The sequence below is a fragment of the Amblyomma maculatum genome, chromosome 9, assembly GCF_055883805.1.
Source record: "Amblyomma maculatum isolate TAMU_Amacu chromosome 9, ASM5588380v1, whole genome shotgun sequence".
Classification (NCBI taxonomy): domain Eukaryota; kingdom Metazoa; phylum Arthropoda; class Arachnida; order Ixodida; family Ixodidae; genus Amblyomma; species Amblyomma maculatum.
Genome location: NC_139352.1, coordinates 32,994,785 through 33,008,189, shown reverse-complemented (window position 1 = coordinate 33,008,189; position 13,405 = coordinate 32,994,785). Strand labels below are relative to the sequence as shown.

Here is a 13,405-nt window from a genome sequence, read left to right as displayed (position 1 = left end):
GTTTCGCGCACACGGACGATGTTTTTCACGTTCATATCTTATTTCTCTTTTTTTTTTCATTTTCATTTTTGTTTCATCTCGTTTTGTTTGGTTTTATGTGGTTTAAAGACCCAAAGCAAATCAGGCTATGAGAGACGCTGCAGTGGAGCGCTCCGGGGAAATTTCGATCACCTCGAGTTTTTTAATGTGCACTTAAATCTCGCAGTACACAGACATATCTCCCTTTCGCCTCCATCGAAACGCATCCTAATGCGGCCTGGTTCAAACCCGGGCACTCTGATGCAGTAGTCGGGCGTCTGAACACTGATACTTAGCATTATCAACCATTTTCTTTTTATTCTGAGTTTTGACACCTTTAGACTCTTTTAATTTTTTATTATTTTTTTAATTTATCAATTAATTGCAATGGGTTCATTAACTAGTCACCGCCTGTAGCACACCAATAAATCACTAGAGCGAGAAATTCGCATGATACGATTTTTACGAAACTCACGAATATTTCGTACTCGCGGTGCCGGCTACCATGCCCACGACTTTTCAACCCTTCGAGATGTGTAAGCTGTCGTTTAAAAGTTGAATACTCGGGTTAAACCCGGCGGCGCGATCGCTTTTAACGGGAGGCGGAAAGCAAGACGCCCGGTTACTGGGCCATGTACAACACCTTGTGAAACACCAGGTCCAAATGAGTATTTCACTGTGTCGTTGACACGTTTTACCGCTTGTCTCTCAAGACGAACCTCTCTATCACCTTCGGTTTCTACTGCTTGTCTGGAGCGCTTCGTTTAACGGTCATTAGCAAGTGCTGTTCCCGGACACAAAATTTGCTGGGTGATCAGATTAGGCCTGGCATCTTCTATTAGAAGCCCAACGTCTAGTAGCTACCGGTAATAGTTAAGCTCTGCCAAGCACCGAGGAGCGCCCCTGCTTATATCAGGCGAACGGCGAGTCAGTTAGGTGGACACCGCGGTCCGAAGCGAGCGGGCGGTGACGAGCCAGCGGCGAATCACGTCTTTAGGGACACCTGCCGAGCAAGCGAGTCAGTTTGTTTGATTGATAAACTTTGTTGACGAAAACTGGGGGTTAGGGGTAGTGGATTATGAAAGAGAAATAGTCATCGGTCCTTTGACTAGGAGTCCGTTGGCCTCAGCTGCGGCTCTGGCTGGCCGCACCAGCATGAGCTGATGCTGCGTAACCGAGTAGACTAGAATGTCCTCCCATTGCTCAAAACTAGGGCAATCTATTTTAGGCATTATGAAGCTCTCCGCACGAGACACATTCACTGTTTTATAGTATTGGCCATAACTCGTGGTACAGCGTTCTGTTTAGGTATGCGTTGGTAGCCAAGCGATCAATCAGGCTCACGCTTTCACGTTTGTGCACAAATGGAAAATCGGCGCAGCCAGGCTGGTCAAGAAAATATCAAGTGTCCATCTGCGGTTCCCTAGTGTCACTTGTGCCCACTGATCTCTTTAATGTCTTTATTCACATAAATAAGGAATAAAAATAACCCTAGCACTCCGCCTTGCAGCACCTCTAACGTGATCGAGGTTGTGAAAGTGATTTTATGGTTAGAATTGGCATTTATATCTAGTTCATTAATCCACTTCCAGGAAATATTCCCGTAGGTTTAGGGAGCAGGTTTTGTTTTGCTTGCCTTGCTGAATGCCTTTTAATAGTCCATAAAGATATGTTCACCCTGATCAAAGCTCTTTACTTCTGCGCCCGTGCAGTGCGATAATGAAGTTTAAGTGCTGTGCCTCGCCGCTTTCACGCAGTAGTCAGGAATCTCTACTGCTGTACCCAACGATGCGGTATGCGAAAGCATGGCGAAAAGCAAGGCGTCTGTGTGCTGTGCGATATCAGTTCAGGTTAAAGAAACCCAGGTGGTGGAAAGTTCCGGAGTCTTCCACTGCGGCATCTCTCATAGCCCGAGTCATTTTGGGATGTTAAACTCTATAAACTAAACCCAACCATCTAAATGGACGGCTTAGATAGAAATTCCTGCTCAATAACAATATTTATGTGCAAAAGACGCTGTTAACCAACCTGTTTTGAAATCCGTGCTTGACAATGACGTAGTCAACAATTTTTATAGCAGGTGTAAAGCAATCATATAGGCTTGCGGCTAGTGATCAGGTGTATGATTCTAGATTCAAAGATGGGAATGGTTTTAGGGTGTTTTAAAACTTGTTTAAAAAAATGTCCAGTCGTAATATTTTGTAGATGGTGGTTCAACAACGGTCATCCCATTCAGAATGTCACATTAAAAATAAGGCTAACGCTGCATCTTTACAACACCACGCACACATTTTGTCTCGTCGCTGACAAAAATTATTAATTTCCGCACGACTGGCACCGACGGCAGGAAATTCAAGCAGGGTATAATCAGCACGAACGCTCGAGTTCACAGGGTCAGAGTAATAAAGCCCTGGTTCATCACAGGAAGGAGCATCGTTAAAGACAAATTTACGGTGATGAACAGTGTTGGTTCCCAGAACTTCGGTGCTACTTTTGTCATGAATGTTTTTAAAGCGCAGGCAAAATTAGTATCTGGCTGATTGTATTTATCTTCCTGCAAGGCATGATCACTTGTGGCGACATACTTCAGATTCTCTGATTCTTTTGTTTTCTGATTTTTGTTTACTTAATTTCATTTATGCGTGTATTTTCAGTATTTATTTCATTTCTTCCATGGTGCTTCATTAGTGGGTATCGTCAAGGCGTCCATTAGAATAGTGACTACAGTGTCATGCCCATTCCGACCGCACTGTGCATTTCCGCTGCTTTAAGTTTTTAATAATACTCTTTATGAATATACTTAATTCGAGCATTTTTCGTGGTTGTGAAAATGGTTAAATTTACAAAAAAAAATCAAAAGTGATAGGCTAAGCTGTTAAAAGAGCCTATTGAAGGGCAGACTGATATAATACCCGTGACGGGGCGCAATGGTACTTGACGTACAAAGCTTGCCAAAAGGGACCAGACATTATGCCAGAAAAACCCACTGCCACGAAGTCTTGTTTCTAATAGCGAATGCTATCTGCGAGCAGCAAAAGTGAAGGCTAAAATAAGTGATGCCTTTCCCACCCACATCGTCAAACTGTTTCTAAAGCCACTGATGAAAATAAAACCGAAAGCAACATTATCAGGACTGTGACAGCAGAAGCAAGTTGAATTTCCAGCTGTTCGTTCTTTATACCTACGCTTATTTGATGTCAGAGTATCTCCCGCCATGATTTCAGTACTGTGCGCCTGAGCTCACGCTCACGTCTGCGATCAATCTAGGATGATAGGTTTCGCTGCTACAGCTTTCATGAATGCTTGAGATAAAAGCTAATTGTGAGAGCCTGATCATACTCCTTTTCTTTCTCGGATAGGCTCGGAGCTTATTAACATAATCTTGATGGGAGCAAATTTCTACCATATTTCTACCAGTCGTAACATATTGCAAGGAAGCAACATTTGGAAAGGCATGTTTGATATGGGGGGACGTGGTAGGGGGCGTAAGACTAAAAGGGCCCATGGCAAAATAAACGTAGTTTAAATTTCGGCCCTCTATAGCGGTATTTCATGGTGATAGTTGAGTCGTTCAGTCGTGTCTGACTCTTCGTGACCCTATGGATCATATCACGCCACGCTTTACGGTCTGTCACTATCTTCCTAACATCACATAACTTCATCTGCAGCGCCTAGAGGATGCCATCTAAGCATCACGTTCGCTGCCTACCCCTTCTTCGGCGACCCTCAACCTTTCCCAACGTCAAAGCTTTCTCCAGCGACTCCTCTCTTCTCATCAGATGACCAAAGTAGCTAAGCGTTAACTTTAGAATTTGACCCTCCAATGAGCAGTCAGGGTTTATGGACGACAATATCGACTGATTTGATCTTCTGGCAGTCCAAGGAACTCTCAAGAGTTCCTTGGACATGGAGAGAGAGAGAGAGTCACCGTCAGTAATTTATGGCAATTTTCAGGGTTAACAGGAATTATACTTACTAGGCGTTTTACACTGCCAGCATTGGGTTGCAACTTCTGGAAATCTCATCTTCTGACACTAAGCGAAAAAGAAATGGTCCTTAGCAGAGGGAATTTAAAATACAAAGAGATTTCCCTGCAAACAGTGCTCTTGACGGCTATCGCTTCTGTGCATCGTCTAGCGGAGCATCAAAGAGTGGTACTCGTGTGTGCAGGAAAAGGGTGGCGAGTTCGCAGAGGACGTGGTCATCGAAGACCGGGTTGTCAAGTCAACTGTTCAAGACCTCGAAATTCCAAATGTCGACTTCGCTACCTTCCTCAGAGATACATTTACAAGGGAGCCCGACGCGACAGCTCTGGTAAGTTTGATATTGCCGAGAACCACCGAAAACTATTTTCTGTTTTTGTTTTTTTTTGTTTTAACAGACGCCAAATCGCGGCCTTATAACTGTGATTGTAACGCACGGAAAAATCTTGTTCATGTACGTACATTACCGTCGAGACTCATCTTTATCATTTTCTTTGCCGCCGAAGATTCGGCGAGATATATCGCGAACAATTTTACCCGCTCGCTTCCGTTTCCACGAGGTTTCAGGTTTTCCTCGCCATCTTTTGCATGTTTATCTAGAAACCTTTTTGCTGAGTTTAAATTAAGCACTGATGAATGCAACGGGCATTCATGGTACGACATCAGCTGAGCAATCTTGTTATCGCCGCCGCCGAATTGCTTAGTGTTTTAGTAGGAGCAAATCAGCCCAATAAAGAGATTATTTCAGTGAAACCCAAGTCTCTTCGATTATGTCTCTCGCTGTTTACTACGAAAGTGATAATGCGCCCTTTGGTCTTCTTTAGTCGTATTAAAGAATTTGCCTACATATATTGAACTAACCGCAAGGGTATAGTTCACCCACTTCTAAAACGAAGCACAAGGAGCTGAAAATAACCATGCATGCAGACGCGCAACATCAGAGTTTATTCCGTTTAGTTTTATAAGGTTAAGCTTCTCAAGTGAAGAGATACGCCAGGTGATTTTTTAATGTTCATAGGTTTGCATTCTGAAAACCGGCAATGGTTTATTCGTGCGGTATGTACAGGTGGAATCGTCAGCGATGAGGACATCGTGTACGTGACATTGTTATTTATTAAGACTTAATTTATTAAAAATCGTTTATTCATAATTTAATGATTAAAAATTAGAGATAAACTTATCACTTTTGTAATGCGGGGCAAATTTGTGGTTGGAAATAAAAGGTCGTTAACTTTGAGCGAAGCTTTCAAATCTTTTCTGCACTATAGATCGAAATCTCGGACTTCAAAATACGCATTTCAATGTTCCTCGAGTAGGCATCCCAAGTTTCAGATATATAAAACTGTGTCGTTCACATCCCTAACTCAGCAAACACGGGCGCTCATTATTTACTGGGTCAAGTAAAAGCAGTTAACATGATTACGACGAATATAGTACATGCAGCGTTGAGGTTTTATAAATATTATCACGTGGTGGGGACAAGGTCGATGACACAAATGGAGAGCCAGTGATTGCACTGAAGAAACTCTCTATTGGGCTGACTTGCTCCCGCAAAAAGAACTAAGCAACTCGGCGGCGGCGATAGCAATAAGCGTGCTCGTCGATCGTCGAACAAAGAATGCCCGTCACGCTCGTCAACGCTCAAATTAAAGGCTGCTCAGAACAATCTAGATAACGTCGCAAACGGCTGCTAGCACAACCTGAAATATTTAGAAACATACTCAAGTGATCGGAATCTTCGAGACAGATCTCGGCGCATCGTTCACGACAACGAGCATGCACAAACACGGGATACAGAATTGATAAGCGCGCCAGAATCACAATAATAAGGCCGCACGCCTGCGGCTGTCTAAGGAAGGACCCCGAAATCAAAACTTAAAGCGAAAATCTGCAACAAGACAGGGCTCAGCAAAGGTTTAAAAGTTTTGTAAAACTCGCATGATATACCATCAGGGCCAGGTGTATTAGAGCAGGGTAATTGGTCAATTGCCTGTTGTATTTCTTCCAACGTGAAAGGACCATTGATAAGAGCACAGTAATCATCTAATAAAGGCATTATAAGAGCTGTGAAATTAGCTAGTAGGTCCGAACTAGAAGTAGCAGAAGCGTCACTGAACAGTGTCGTGTAACAGCTCACGAACACGCAGATGATTCACACGTTTTCGTTACTAGGATGCCATTGGACATCATTCCCGGTAACAACTTGGCAGTAACATGACGGTGCTCATCAGGTAGAGCTTGTCGCGTAGGGATTTGACGGTACAAAGCACGATTTGTACGAGATCGAACTCGGGCACCCTTGTATCTTTTAGCGTCCTGTTTTTGTATGTCACACTTTACCCTAACGATTTCGTCTAACTCCAGAAGCCTCACATTATAATTCATAGAGGTTATACAAAGTCTTATACAATGTCCTCTCTTGAAATATCCTGTAAAATGACCAAATTTCAATAGCTATCGCTCGCACCTCCTGTTTAAACAGCTCCCAAGCCGCAAATATTGACATGGTACCTGTCAAACAGACTTGTAGTTGTGAGCGTATCCGAAAGGCAAACTTCTGGTCTTTTACAAGCGAAGAATTTGGCTTCCAAAGCTCCCATTGCGGCCTAAATTTTGAACTGTAAGTTCTCCCGAGCCAGCAACCACCATACAAGGATCTGAAAAAGAAACCGGTACAGTTCCACGCAACAAATCACGGGAAACCAGCGAGGAAGAAACGTAAATCCTGTCTAGGCGCGCGTCAGACCTCCCCTGGATATGTGCGAATATTGTAGTTGCATGACATGAGGCTCCTGTATCAATGAGTCCTGTATCAACTCCGCCACAGAATTGCATTGCCTCTCTCCGAATAAAGATGGGCTTAATGTAGTTATTAATTTTACTGTCAGCTAATGTTTAGGTGCATCATTAGAAAGAAGCTAATTAATAAAGTGATAGTTAAGCGAGTAGCAAAAAACATTTCCGCTTTGCTTACCTGCGATGCGGCACTCAGTGAAAACTTCCTTCGATCGTACGGTGCTGCCGCAACAGATGGCGCGAGCCGCCACCCGATTCAATATCATCCATACATCATCTTCAAATATTGTGGTTTAACGACAGCGGAGAAAAGCAGACTACAGACTTTTAGAGGGAAGAAATAACCAAACGGAGGTTATCTCATTGGTAGTTAAAATCAAGGCAGAAGTGAAATTTCGCCCTGCACTACATACAAAAAATACAAAAATTCAGTACTTGACGCGGCTAGGTGGCGTGAGCCACCGCCATCCACTCTTGGCGCGGCAACCTCTGCTTCTGCTCGGAAAGAGGATGAGAAGGCGATGCGAATGGGGCCCCATAAAGCTATCCCACTGAACTCTTGAAGGCAAAGCTAAAGCGTCCTCCAATTTTTTTATTGAAATTCCTGCCAGCTCACCAATGACTGTCAGTTCCTTTCTATTTTTTTTTTCTTGATAAAAAATTCAACGCATTTCTTTCCCCCCTCCCCTTCAAGGTTTCTAAAGAAGTCTCAATGTTCGGTTTAAAAGTGAATTGCAATCGTTTGGCACCAGTTATGAACTGGCAAGTACACTAACCACAGCATAGTGTCATTTATAAGTTAATAAACAGCACTTAGCAAACCATACAAATAGCATGGTTCTGGAGTGGCACCCGCCACAGCGGGCAGATGATTCCAGAGAAGGGTTTCTCAAGCAGTATTTAGAATTTTCAGAAGTATTCACTGAAACACCCGTCACGTGATGAGTTGGCTTTAAAACATGATGAACTCAACAGCTGACGCCACTCTAACATGTCGCTGCATCAATTGCGTTATGTGCAGATCGAAGCGGCCACTGGCCAACGTTATACTGGGGCGGAAGTGGTAGCCACCTGCGAGAGCATTGCGGCCGGATTCCAGCATCTGGGCCTAATGCCTGGAGACATGGCGTCTTTCGTGTCGGCCAACAGCGTCGACCTCGCCATGGGCTTCATCGCGACCATCTTCGCCGGCGCCAAATTCGGTTGCGTGAAGACTACGTACAACGAGAGTAAGACCGCTTCATGCTCACCCCTGATAAGCAGGCCGCCGCCTTCCTACTTTATTCATTTAGACACTGTTTAGACAACATTTAGGCATCCTAGTACTACTCAGTGATCGAGAAACACCTGCTGCGATTTTGCGGTGAGGTTAGAGTTTTACTATAAAGCGGAAGGATGACACTTTTATCCCTTCTTTTCACTGACAGCCCGTTTTGCAAGAACGGAAAATGTAAAAACCTTTGTGGAGTTCTTGGAGTTAACAGATATACCCCGGAGGATAGAATTAATAAAAATTGACAGCAGCTTAGCTCTGCTATGCCCGGATATACGTAGCGTAAAGCATGCGCAGTAGCGCGCGGCGCAACTGTCGTAATCACGACTGCGGCTAAAGGTCACGCGTCAGAGAGGAGCGCACCTGAGCAGTGGCGACTGCAAGGAGGCGACGCACCTGCGTCTGTCGTGACGTCACGCGGCTCTCGCGCATGCGCATAACGGGCGACGCACACTCATGCGAAACTCTTTGACCTGCGTAGTGTAGCTTTACGCTACAAAACCCTCCACTACGTACTGCTTCATCGTTTGTGTATTTGTCTTACTGCGTCATCGTTGGTTCGGTGTATTCGTCTCGGAAGCGCTCACTGATTGCCAACGCTCGGAAAATTCAATCACTGCGTATCACCACACATAATTCTCTACGCAGGCACACGAATTCCAAGTATCCTGTAACAGTAATTTTTATCGAATTTCACGCGTTTTCTCAGCATAACATTCTTCAGGCCGATTTGCCTGGTGCATCTAAGGGCAGCTCGACTTCAAAAAAAAAATATTTATTTTATCCAAGAAAAGGTGTGCGAGGCGCTGACGTAAATGCCAAATCTAATAAATTGTAATTGATTTTACATTTGATAACATCTGTTGTTGTAATCGATGCCACGGTATTAATTTTTTAGTTTTTTAATAAGCGCTGTATTTGTCTGTGTCTTTATCGTATGTGTTGTCTTAGTTGACGCGGCTCGCATCATCTCCTAAAGGAACCTGCAGCCAGGATCAGGTTGTTTAAAATGCCTTAAGAACATCCCGTCGAACCGTTCATTTCACGTACGCCTAAATAAATAAAGTGCAGTACCTCAAGAATGAATTTCATGCACAGCAGTCTGTGATGTAAAAATCAATTCTACCAACAAAATATTCCTAAAATTCACTATAGATTAAGTCATGCTGACGATCGTCACATAGCTTACAGATCGTCCAACATATCGACGATCGAGAAGTAACCACAGTATATAATAACAAAATGAGCAACGTGGGAACAAAATAGTGTCCAGCTGCCCCCATTAAAAAAAAACCGCGACGCTTATGTCACCAATGAAAAGAGGCGACTGATTCTATTCTAAAAAAAAATGAAGCTGAATTTCCAGTGATATATGAACAGGACTCCATATGCCTAAGTTTTGACAAAGACCTCAACTATTGCATTCCAAACATCCTCAAGCATAGAATATGCCTTTTACGCATTCACTATCTGTTCTGGTTTTGGTTCAGATTGTGGTTTTCTATGGCGAATATTTCTGAAAGGTGGTCATAATTTGAAGGCCTTAGCTCAGTACATGATAATTTATGTTTCAGTGAACACTGCAAAATGTCTAGGCTCGGAGAATCAATAACATGAAAAAGATGAATAAACCCACATTCAGCGAACCTAATTTACAGTAAAATATCCTATTAGGTTGTTGTTCTTGTGGCTGTAGGAAGAAGGAAAAGAAAATGCACGGGCCTGCTACTGGCTCTGTAGCTGAGCCACCTCCGCTGCGATTGATTGATTGATTTATAGGAAGGGAAAGGCGTGGTAACTGTCTCACTTGTTTTATGTGGACACCACAACCGCGCCGTAAGGGAAGGGAGGAAGGTGGGAGTGAAAGTGGAAAGAGAGAAAGAGGAGCCGTAGTGGAGGGCTACGGAGTAATTTCGACCACCTGGGGATCTTTAACGTGCGCTGACATCGCACAGCACACGGACGCCTCTTCGTTTCGCCTCCATCGAAACGCAGCCGCCGAGGTCGGGTTCGAACCCGGGTACTCCGGCACAGTAGTCGGGCGTCTTACCACTGCACCACCCCGGCGGGGCACCTCCGCTGCCTCGTGCAGACAGGAGACAAAATAGAGAAGAAAGAAAAGGAAGAGGGAGAGAAAGACGCGCGCCGCAACAGCCGTCGTCCGCCACCGAAACGGTGGCGGGTGCAATGACGGCCTACAACAGATTGAAAATTCTGTGGCAGGCTGGCCCCCGCCGCAAGCGGCGGTGACCCACCTGTCCCAGCCCCAGCTTGGGAGTACTGGTTATATCCTATTAGGTAGTGAATAAACTAAACATCACTAATTCGCTTTGTAATTATTACTGTTGTTTGGAGCAGTGGACAGAAAGTTGTCATATTAGCCTTAAACGAATAAAAGCTCGTTTTCTCAAGCCCCGCATGGCGAGCGAACCCAGCGTTTGTTTGTTTGTTTGTTTTTTTCCTCACAAAAGCAAAACAGCGATTACGCCCGTATGACGCTCGATAGAAGCAAGGCTCTTTCTGATACTGTGCTCAAGTTATTATCGTGCCAATTCGAAATGCATTCGCAATGTGCCATGTCACGTATATATTTCTCTTAGTTCACTGCTTGATGCAAGGGGAACGCTCATGTTCAACTGAGTGTTCGCTATTTTTAACAGACACAAAAGAAAGAAAGAGCTCGACTCGACACAACCGAGCGGGTAATTAAATTCTGGCGCCGCATTCGCTGCAACGTATCATCAGTGGACGTGCGGTTTCCACCGAGGCTTTATATATATATATATATATATATATATATATATATATATATATATATATATATATATATATATATATATATATATATATATATATATATATATATATATATATATACCCACGGGCTTACCTTCGAGCGCTCAGTTCCAGCTCTGTGTATACAAAAATGCCGGAATTCCTTGCACTGCAGGGGCTTGAAAAATGAGTTACTCTTCAGTTAAAAATTTCACACAAGGTGTGCTTTGTAAACATCTTCGAACTCATTGTTAAAGCAAAAGCCTTACTTGACTATGTTCGCGATTTCCCATGAGATAGAAATGGGCGCAAAACGTATTCACATGTCCTACGTCGTTCACAAAATACGTTTGGAGTAAAAAAAAAAGCGATTGTATTGTGGTGGAATGTAACAAATGTCGCCGAATACCAAATTTGATCGATGCGGAGTGGTTAGTTAATTGCCGGTAAAAAAAGTCAATTCAACGTCGAAATAGCCACGGATGCCGATATAGTTAGAGGACGTGCAAACCGGTAGTGGCGTCAGAATTGTACGGAAGTGGTCAAAATTGTGGCAGAAAAGCACAAACAAGACGGATAAAGGTTTTTTATTAGATTATATTGTAATTAAAGCGAAATTATTCAACAAAGGATCCTTAGGCTTAAAAATGTCGAAAAACATTGAAAATGTTGCACTTGTGGGGACGTCCCGCCAGCAATGGTTGCCATGGTGACCGCCGCCGCTGACGTCATGGCGTATCCTAGCACAAACGGGGTGTGGAATGTCATGTGGCTATGACAACGCCATGCGATAGCACCGAGGCCGTACCCAATCCCACACTTGAGTGCGCCCTGCAACGAACGCGCGACAAGGAACGCCACGCGACAAAAGCGAGTGTACCGTCCAATCTCGCAGTTAACAGGCACTGCGCCTTTCCTTTCCTGTAAACCAATTATAATTTTGTTATCACTGCAACGAAGGCGCTCCAAGGAAAGGAAAGTTACAACGTGCGGCACGAGCCGCGTGTACCTCTAAAGGGAGGTGGGGAAGGGTGGCTGTTCGTGGCCCTACGGGGCTGGGACTAGTAGGTCAACGCCGCTTGCGGCGGGGGTTAGTCTGCAACATAGGCCTGCTACTGGCTCTGTAGCTGAGCCGCCTCCGCTGCCTTGTGCGGACAGAAGAGAAAAGAGAGAGGAAATAAAATTACCCATGATTACGTTACTTCCTAATACGGAATTTGAGCGCAGCTAATAATAATAATAATATAATTGGTTCATAGAAAGGAAAAGGCGTAGTATCTTCCACACGTGCTCTGTGGACACCTGAACCGCGCCGTTAGGGAAGGGAGGAAGGCGGGAGTGAAAGTGGGAAGAGAGAACCTGTTTCACCTTTTCGATAGATTGAGGCTGAGATTTCGAGGAAGGCACGTATGTACAATTACAGTCTTTTTTTTTTTAATTTTTCACACGTATTCCTTCAAGAAACACTCCACTAACAGTTCTTGGCTGTCATGAAAGAAGCTCTGTGGTAGGGGAAATGAAGAGAGCTATTGAGTTATCGGGAGATTGCTGGAAGCAGCGCATGAGCCCATAGCAACGTTGCGCGACGAACAGATAGCAGCGACTGACTGATGCCGCTGATGCCGCTAGCGAGTGAAGCGAGTGAGAAAGCAATGCACGCACCGTGATCCGCTGATAGCGAGCCGGCGTTTCGGTAACCGGAGAGCACCCTTCCCGCCACACAGGAAGAGGGGGGACCCCCTTCTCTTTCTGCATGGCGGCTATGGTGTTTTACGCAGTCAGAGGAGGTGGTGAAGAGTGGCACGGTAGGTCAACGCCGCTCTCGGCGGGGGCTAGCCAGCCACAGATTTTTATCTGTTGTAGGCCGTCATTGAACCCGCCACCGCTTCAGTGGTGGTGCACAACGGCTGTTGCTGCGGCACGCATCTTTCTCTCCCTATTCTTTTTCCTTCCTTCTCTATTTTCTCTTCTGTCCGCACGAAGCAGCGGAGGTGCCCCGCCGGGGTAGTGCAGTGGTAAGACGCCCGACTACTGTGCCGGAGTACCCGGGTTCGAACCCGACCTCGGCGGCTGCGTTTCGATGGAGGCGAAACAAAGTGGCGTCCGTGTGCTGTGCGATGTCGGCGCACGTTAAAGCTTCCCGGGTGGTCGAAATTACTCCGTAGCCCTCCACTACGGCTCCCCTCTCTCTATCCACCTTCGTTCCCACCTTCATGCCTTCCCTTACGGCGCGGTTCCGGTATCCACAGAGCAAGTGTGACAGATACTGCGCCTTTCCCTTCCTGTGAACCAACCAACCAAAGAGCTACGCTCTAAAAATTGAGAAATGGCTTATCTCTGCTATGCCGGGATATACGTAGCCAAAAGCAGTGACTACCTCGGGATCAGAAGTTTTCTCCAGTTTTCTGCGCCGTAGCATCTCCCTTATCTATTGTAGGCCGTCATTGCACCCGCCACCGCTTAGATGGTGGAAGACGGCTGTTGCGGCGCGCGTCTTTCTATCCCTCTTTTTCCTTCTCTATTTTCTCATCTGTCCGCACGAGGCAGCGGAGGTGGTGGC

The 13,405-nt window shown here is 45.0% G+C and overlaps 1 protein-coding gene across 1 annotated transcript in view; it reads left to right on the top strand.

The window, feature by feature from the left end:
* Positions 1 to 13,405, top strand: part of LOC146178794 (luciferin 4-monooxygenase-like) — a 65,661-nt gene that overhangs the window by 25,055 nt on the left and 27,201 nt on the right. Inside the window, exons 2-3 of the mRNA XM_084578554.1 lie at positions 4,189 to 4,332; positions 7,819 to 8,026. Coding sequence (XP_084434680.1) covers positions 4,189 to 4,332; positions 7,819 to 8,026 — 352 coding nt within the window. The remainder of the gene's footprint in view (positions 1 to 4,188; positions 4,333 to 7,818; positions 8,027 to 13,405) is intronic.